The sequence below is a fragment of the Macrobrachium nipponense genome, chromosome 7 (assembly GCF_015104395.2).
Source record: "Macrobrachium nipponense isolate FS-2020 chromosome 7, ASM1510439v2, whole genome shotgun sequence".
Classification (NCBI taxonomy): domain Eukaryota; kingdom Metazoa; phylum Arthropoda; class Malacostraca; order Decapoda; family Palaemonidae; genus Macrobrachium; species Macrobrachium nipponense.
Window position 1 is genome coordinate 20,518,482 of NC_061109.1, and position 9,015 is coordinate 20,527,496.

Genomic DNA, 9,015 nt, shown 5'->3' on the forward strand with positions numbered 1-9,015 from the left:
TTTCTTTAGTACAGTCATACCCTTACATACGAAAGTCCCTACATACGAAAAATCCAGGTTATGAAGGTAAAGACGAAGATTTTTTTGCTTCTGTGTACGAAAATAATTCAGATCGCGAAAGGGTGTACTGTAATGTTCGAGATTCGGCCGGGCTGCTGAAAACAATTTTAAAACTCGCTCGCTGCCAACTCAGTAGACTCACCACCATCCTCCTGCTCTCCCATTGGTTCCTGATGCTAGTTACTGCCGTAAGATCCTGCTCTCCTATGGGTCAGCATCTATCCCATCATGCATCTATGTAAGGGAGTTCCTCGACCATTTCGTTTCGGCAGCATTATCGTACACACATGGAATTCATTTGTTCACGTAGATTCCGTTCATTAACGTAAATTCGTATTAGTGATTTTGCTTTTGTTGTACTGTAAGTTACTTTATTGTGTTGTGTGTGAACTTAATTACTTATGTTATTAGCCATGGGTCATACTGTAAGTTACTTTATCGTGTTGTGTGTGAACTTCACTACTTATGTTATTAGCCATGGGTTATACTGTAAGTTGCTTTATCGTGTTGTGTGTGAACTTAATTACTTAAGTTATTAGCCATGGGTCCCAAGAATGTTGCTGAAGTTCACGGAAAGAAGAGGATGTTTTCTGCCATTTTTTAATGTGTTACGTAAAGTTAAGTACATTCATGTTTTCTGCCATTTGTCCTCCTCCTCTGTCGCCACTTTCCACTTTCGGACATCGCCTCACTTGAAAGGTAAGGTTCCGCATTTTACTACATACTGTGTGCGTACATGTATGTACAGTCTTTCTTTTACCTGTACACTAATGCACTTTATTTACAGGTACAGTAACGGTTAGGTTAGGTATTGAATGGTCCAAATTGTTGTATTTCATTGTTTATTGGTCAATTTAGCTATACGTATTGTAAAATTTACTGTGGTGGTTTTGTAGGGCTTGGAACGAATTAGGCAATTTACATGTAAAACGTAGTTCTGTATATGAAAAAATCAGGTTACAAAGGCCACTTCAGAACGGATTAATTTTGTAACCTGAGGCACTACTGTAATATATTAAGTTTGATTTATATAAAACAAACTTTTGTATACAAATTCGGACATGATACAGTAGTACCTCGAGATACGAAATTAATCTGTTCCGAGGCGCCCTTCGTATCATGTTTTTGTATCTTGGACCACATTTTACATGCAAAATGGCTAATTCGTTCCAAGCCCTCCAAAAACACCCCAGTAAATTTCATAATAAAGGTAAATTGACCTATAAACAATGAAATACTACAACAATTTGGACCATTCAATATGTAACTTTATAATAAAAATGCAAAACCTGTAAATAAAGTGTATATTAGTGTACAAGAAATATTATTAGTGTAACGTAAAATGTGGAAGATTACCTTTCGAGTGAGGCTATCTCCGAAAGTGGCGGCAGAGGAGGAGGAGGACAAACGGCAGATACGTACACTTAACTTTACGAAACACATAAAAAAATGTCCGAAAAACAAACTAAACTTTACAAAACACTTTAACAAAACTGTAACACTTAACTTTACAAAAAAACTTAAATAAAATTTATTTTGTCTTTTTTTTATTTTTAACATTTCTTTTTACTTTTTTATACTTTACGTAATTTCAATTTCTTCACCACCGAATGGATGCCAGTCCGTTTACGGAATTTTTCGAACCACCCATGAGAAGCCTTGAACTCTGGGGTTGCCGTTGATGTCCCCTCTCCGCCGTCGTCTTCGGCTTGGGCAATCAAATCGCCGAAATAGCGCTGGCCTTCTGGCAGATTGCTGTCTCAGTTATCGTATCGCTATCGATTTCTTTGTCCTCGATCCATACAAGAAGCAGCTTTTCCATTTCATTATGCACATGGCTACCTCTTGTTGGGACAAAATAGTCACGCCCTTAGAAGGTGTAGCTGCTTTGATGGCTTCCTTCTGTCTTAAGGATGGTGCCTATCGTCGACGGATTTTCGGCCGTATTCCTTAGCGATCACACTCAACCGCAAGCCAGCTTCATACTTTTTTATTATCTCCATCTTTGTCTCCATAGAAAGCATTCTCTTCTTTCTGTGAACTTCAGCAACTTTCTTGGGACCTATGACTATATGTACTGTATGTAATTAAGTTACGTATGTAGTACGTATACTAATTAGGTTCTCACAACAAGATAAAGTAACACAACGAAATCACTAATGAATTTACGTTACTAAACAAAATCGTTGGACCGAACGAATGCCGCATGCGTACGATAAAGATTCTGGTACGAGGTGGCCGGGGTAGGGACGCCACCACGTACGTACGTATAAGATGCATGATGGGAGGGATGCTGTCCAATAGGAGAGAAGGATCTCATGGCTTGGCTAGCATCAGGAACCAATGGGAGAGCAGGAGGATGGTGGTGAGTCTGCTAGAACTAAGATGGCAGCGCGCGGCGCGAGTTTCAAAATTGTTATCGGGCGAATCTCAGACTTTCAGAAACCTTTCGTATCTTGAAAACTTTTCGTATGTAGAGCAGTTAAATTTTTCGTGTCAGCTTTCGTATCTCGAGGTCGGGGGGTACCACTGTATTGTGCTCACATTTACAGTCTCAGATGTCCTTAGACATCTGTCCGACAGAAGAACAGTGATGCTCACTTGTGTGAATCATGGACCCTTTATTAGGAACTTTTTGCTCTTCTGACTTTTTGTATAAGTGATAATGAGGGGATGGGAGGTGGGTACCCCATATATAAACGATGGGCTTGTTTGAAAATTATTTTGTTACAAATTTTCATTTTGTTTCATCACCACTCCATTGATTGATCATATTATACCAAATTGCATTTAAGTTGAGGAGTCCCAGATTTTTTTTTTTCTTATGTTGGATCTAGAAAAACACAGAGGGTTTCTGTATGAGTCGGATACCAAGTGATCTCAAGGGTTACTGTATCGGTGAAACACCCAGAAAGTAAAACAAGTGGTTTATACTGTACATATTTGAAAAGTTGTGAAAAAGTGGACACCAACTAACCATTAAAGTTAGAAGTTTACGAACATGATTCTAGAAGACTACATCTCTAGGTGGTGGATGACTTGTAGATGAAGGGAGTGTCAGGAAGAAGATGATTGTATTGCTTCTTTCACCACCTGGTAAAACAGGACAACCTATAGCCAATTGCATATACAAGTAGTACAAACTTTTGCTCTTCCAGAAAAATCATTAGTTGAAATGATAAAAGATATAATATTCTTGTTTTGTTATTGTTGTTGATGTAAACTTCAAGAAAAGAATATTGCTGCTGTGTTTTAAAGAAGGCGTAAGTGATGCAGATTCCAGTATATTTGGATGACCATACCAATAGCATCAAAGACATGAGAAAGAAACCCAAGTACTAATACTTAGTATTTGAGAGCTATGCAGACTGTTATGGTATTTGCTATCTTTCATTGCTTTTCCTAGTTAATATACAGTTTTTCCTTGTCTAAGAGACTGTGCCATGTAAGTGCTTGCGTTGGATATCTGTCGCCTATTGTGGTTGGATAGTGGATGATTCTTTGGTTCAGCTCTTCCTTAACAACCGTAATCTTCTCTCAGTGAATCTCAATGGCTGTGAAGGTCTCAATGGAGCAGCTTTGCAGGTAAAACACACTTGTTAATTTTGTATCTACAGCATAGATTCATTATTCTATTTAAGGTATACCTTGGTTGCTCATTCCAGAATTTTTACCATTTTCAGTATGCACCCAGTACCAGTTTATATTTGAAATAACTTTAGAGTGTATGCTTTGAAAATTTGGCATTTGAACATCTTCAGAGTTTTCATCTTTTGTTCAAGAGGCACAAAGGTCTTGTATACCGTTCACCCTAGCCAGTTACAAAGCTGAACAATTTTAGTTTTTTTAGAACAATATTTCCCTTGTTTTATATCAATGTCTTAGTTATACTGTACACCATAGTTATCTCTTGCTAACATCGAGTGAATTTTCCCCATATACTCAGAGTGCTGTTTTGAACTGCAAGAAACTCACCAGCCTCTCTCTTGCTGACTCACCTTGGCTAACAAGAGGTGGATGGCAAGGTCATCACATTGCACCTGGTAATGTTTTGGGATTCTGTTGACACAATACTACCTTTACCACATTGTAAAGGTGTAGCTCCATCTGTAAAATAATTTATGATTAGTTGACAGCAGTAGATCAGCATTATTGTGGTTTTTATTTACAGTATATATATATATTATATATATATATATATATATATATATATATATATATATATCTATATATATATATATATATATATATATCTATATATATATATATAATATGTCTAGAGGACTATGTGACTAGCCTGTCCATAGGCCTTCATTCCTTCTCTGATGCAAATTAGCATGAGCAAGTACAGTATCTTAGATACTAGATTACTTGTTCTGTACCCCGACTTCTTTCCAGGTGTATTGTATATACAAATATTAATTGATGGTTTGTTTGAAACAACTTTCTTCAGCATTCAGGAAGGTGTGAACATTTTTTCACTTTGGTTAGGTAGTGCAATTTTTTTAAGATGGCTGATGATGTACTTCCTAGTTACATAGTCCTATTTTTCAGTCAGGACTACAAAAAATTGATGTAAGAGGCTGTTGGGATGTTGATGATGAAACCTTCAAGAATTTCTTCATGAAGTTTCCAGGACTGAAGGAAGTTAGACTGTCCAGAGTAGAAGCAGTTTCAGATAATACACTATACTTCTTAGCTCATGGCTGCCCCGAGCTGGAGGTTCTGGATGTGTCACAATGTTGGCGTGTTAGTGAAAATGGCATTAAACAGGTATGATCACTTAATATCTCATGTGTTTCAAGTGTTAGAACTTCAGCCTAAAAAATTCAAATACACAAAGTTATAAAAGTTCTATTTGTTTCACATGAAACCCGTTAGTACTTGTACATATATTTGTGAGTCTGCATGAATTTTCCATCTGCTCCATCCAAAGGAAAAAACAGAAGTCATGTTATTCTGAGTAGGTTGGCACAAATGCATATGGTTCTCTCAGGTCTTCCAGTGGCAAATTAAATCACCTATTGCCTGTTGATTGACTTGTTCTTACCCCAAAGTCTTTTTTCCCAGACTGTATTAATTTGATTGCCTTTTTCATTCAATTCACTCAGTTCATCCAGTGCTTTATGTTAATATAGAAATAAGGTGGAGGGAGAATTTTTTACCCAGGCTTGTAAGATAGCATATGCTGAGGGTTTTCAGTGCTAAATAAAAAGTAGTTCAGAGATTTTTCATAAGCTTACTTGTTCTTCATCCGTTCTTGTGCTTTGGTGGTTGTTTCGGATTATTTTTGAAACAGATACTAGTGGTGTTGTTCTCATGTCTTTGCTTAATTTGGTATGTATATAAAACACTTTAGCATTGTTTGTAAGCAATTTTTTTGTGTATGCTTTTACTTTATATAATATTGGTTTTGGGGGATTTTGTATACTTGTATGTTTTGTATCGGTGGAAAAAATTCATGTTACTTCATTTAATTGCCTATGCTTGCCATCGTAGGATGCTCCTACTTTAATATGCAAGTCTGGAATTCCCACTTACATACAAAGTAAGATATGTTAAAAGTAGTGGTCTTTTATGAAAAAAAATTTATTTACAAATTTTTTTATTTTCTAGAAGTGGTAATCACAGCTTTATAAAAGTAACATTGTATGTTTAAGATTTTTTCAAGGAAACATTTATATCATTGATACCTAGGAGATAATTTTGAAAACTTCAGTTGTTTTATTCATACATGTTTTATAGTGCTTTTCATTCTTTTGAGGTGAGTGATTTTTACATGCCCAATTACTTTTGTTATGCTCAAAGTTTTCTAAATCAGGATTGTTTATATCACATTTAATAGGAAGGAACCTCTTTATACCCTTGCCACATTATTCAAATTTCTCAGCATTAAGGTCCCTATACTCGGTTTTATTCCATCTGTCCACCCGCCTGTGGTGCTCGTGCATGGTAACACTGCATTCTGGGCTTTAAATAGTAATGCTATGTGTAGGTTTTAGGTAAATAAAAGGATTTCTGGATGTACATTTGCAACTGAAAAGTGTTTGCGAATTACACCGTTAATATTCGAAATAGGATATTGTTGTTATTGTTGAATGTAAGCTGCCTTTTTGGGGTGGCAAATGGAATAGCCAGATGCAGAGGGGGGAAAAGTGCTAAAACACACTTGATAAAAATTAAAAAGTAATATAACTGATAATATTTGACGTGTAATGAAGTAACACGTAGCTTAGTAGCAGAGTAGGTGTGGTCCAATAAAGTTGGCATCTTGCCGTAGTGAACAGCGAGAGAAGCAGTTTTCCCACCACCGTGTCTGGCTGTTCCATTCGCCACTCTGAAAAGGCAGCTTACATTCAACAAGAATAACAATATCCTATTTCGAATATTAACGGTGTAATTCGCATACAGTAAATTATTACAACACTTTTCAGTTGAAAATGTACAATGTACACCCAGATATCCTTTTAATTACCTCAAACTTACACATAGCACAACTATTTAAAGCCTAGGACGCAGTGTTACTATGCGCGAGCACCACAGGTGGGTGGACAGATGGAAAAAACTGAGTACGTATAGTAATAAATTTGTAGTAAATTGAATTGTTTGATTAATTTCCTTTTTTTTTTTTTTTTTTTTTTTGGCAAGACCATTGGTTAGTGAAATGTATGATAACTTTCTTTTCATTAAATCTCAACAGGTCATTGAGTACTGTAAAAGGCTCAGAGTACTTAATGTGGAAGGTTGCAGAGACATATCTGAAACCTATCTGTGCAGTTTGCAGATCAAAAGAATAAAAGTCATCCCACATCACAGTGTTTGTGAAATTGCCAAGAAAAGAAGACGGGTCAACCATCTAGGCATCAATATTCAAATCTAGTCGTTTCAAAAATCTTTTATGGAGTTAGTATATCATACTGATTTTAAATTGAAGTTATAATACAGTATTTATAAGGTGCATCTTCAAGTACCAATGTATTTCAAGTAAAATGTTGATCTTATAAAAAGGGACTATTTTTATAATGAGTTTAGTAGATTTTATTCTTAAGAAAATGGATTGAGAGGAAAAGTTTACTGCAGTATAATATTTGCCTGTCTGACATATGCTGCATAAAACAGAGCTTTATTAGTCTTTGGCCAGTTGTCTTTTGGTGAAAAAATAAATTAGATAAAAAATGTGTGTAGAAACTAGTATCCTTGGGTGATTGTTCCACATATTTCGAGTTGATATTGTTAATAGAAATATGGATCTGGAGATTAGTTTTCTTGGTAGGTGGTACCACAAATCTTAAGTTCATATTGTTAACTGCATTGGCATCTCCATTGGGGATTATATGAGCATTTGAGAATTGTCATTACCATTTGAGATTCTTAAGCTGATGTAACCCTTTGTCAATCACTGTTCTGATTCTTGTTTTTGTACATGAACTTTCCTGTCAGATATATACTTAGCTATAGACTCCGTCGTCCCGACAGAAATTCGAATTTCGCGGCACACGCTACAGGTAGGTCAGGTGATCTACCGCCCTGCTGCTGGGTGGCAGGAATAGGAACCATTCCCGTTTTCTAATCAGATTTTCTCTGTCGCTGGTACTGTCAACATCGTTGTTGGTACCTCCTGACTTGAATTTTGTTTTTCGTTGCCATTGATCTTCTGAGCTGTATTATTTGGTGACGTATTGGATCTTTGGTTTGGCATACGCTTTTGTTAACTGTTTGTTGGATTTTGCTTCAAAGAAGTAATTAGAATTTGGGTGAGACTACCAATTGCTTAGGTAGACCCTCACTATTTTTGCAAGTAAGGGATATATTAATATTTATTCACTAATACGTGTAAGAAGTGTTTAAACTTGATTGAGGAGAATATACACACTAACTTCCTACTTAAGGAAGTCAGAAAGCATATGACTAGAAACGCTTCCTTTAGAAGCTTTAATAAGTCTCGTGCTAACGAGCAGTTAGAGTATTAACAGTACTAGTAGTTGTTGCATCCTCATCACCTTCTTACTTCTCAGAATCTACAAATTCATATTTTGCAAATTTGAAGAATGTTTGGAGGGAGCTCAAAAGGCGAGCTCTTAAAAGGTAAGAAGTGAATTTAGTGTTCCCAGTGCAGTGGAGGGTGCGTCTGATCGGCTCCATAGCGCTTCCAGGCCTAGACCTCTTCCAAACTCCCAGACCTAGTGGAGGAGGAAAGTCGACAGCCACAGGAAGGTTAGGAGAACCCCACCGGTCAGGCGTCCCCTCTCGGCAGGATCTGTGGCGACCCAGCACTGCCAAGGATCGCCATTGGAAAGGCATCCCCATAAAGTGCTTCTCTTCGTCCGATCTTCATTCTGACAAGACAAAGAAGTGGACTTCCCTTCATTAGCCTAGGTTATACGAAGATCACGCCCAGTTGACAGAGCAGTAGAACGCACCAGCTAAAAAACGGGTACAGGCGGTCCCCGGGTTACGACGGGTCCGGCTTACGACGTTCCGAGGTTACGACGCTTTTTCTTAAATATTCATTGAAAAATCCGCCCTGGGTTATGACGCTTGTTCCGAGGTTACGACGCTGACGCTTCTGACGCTCCGAGTTTACGACGCTTTTAAAAAACACATACTATGATAAGATAAGAATCCTTTTATAGTTTAGCAGTTTCTCTCTGCTCTCTCTTCTCTCTCTCTCTTTGTATTTTCCAATGAAAATAATCACTATAATTCTCTCTCTCTCTCTCTCTCTACTACAAAGATGTATGTTTTTTAGTATGATAAATAAATATTTACTATTTTCAAAATTAATTATAATTTATACAGCAATAATATCAATTCATTAAAGAAAATACCATATTGTGAATTGTAAGTTTTAGCTTATATTTAAAAAATTATGGAAGAATGAAGGAAATCCCAGTCTTCTTCAAGTAACTTCAAGATTCAGGTACTAAAACTGTCAGATATATCAAGTTCTGTGAC

General features: G+C 36.7%; 1 protein-coding gene across 1 annotated transcript in view; it reads left to right on the forward strand.

Annotated features, from left to right (window-relative positions):
- Window positions 1-7,506, forward strand: part of LOC135217394 (F-box/LRR-repeat protein 15-like) — a gene marked incomplete in the record, with an annotated part of 33,451 nt that extends 25,945 nt beyond the window's left edge. Inside the window, 3 exon segments of the mRNA XM_064253236.1 lie at window positions 3,496-3,645; window positions 4,615-4,833; window positions 6,761-7,506. Of these exon segments, the coding sequence (XP_064109306.1) occupies window positions 3,496-3,645; window positions 4,615-4,833; window positions 6,761-6,940 (549 nt within the window).
- Between the last annotated feature and the right edge of the window lie 1,509 nt (window positions 7,507-9,015).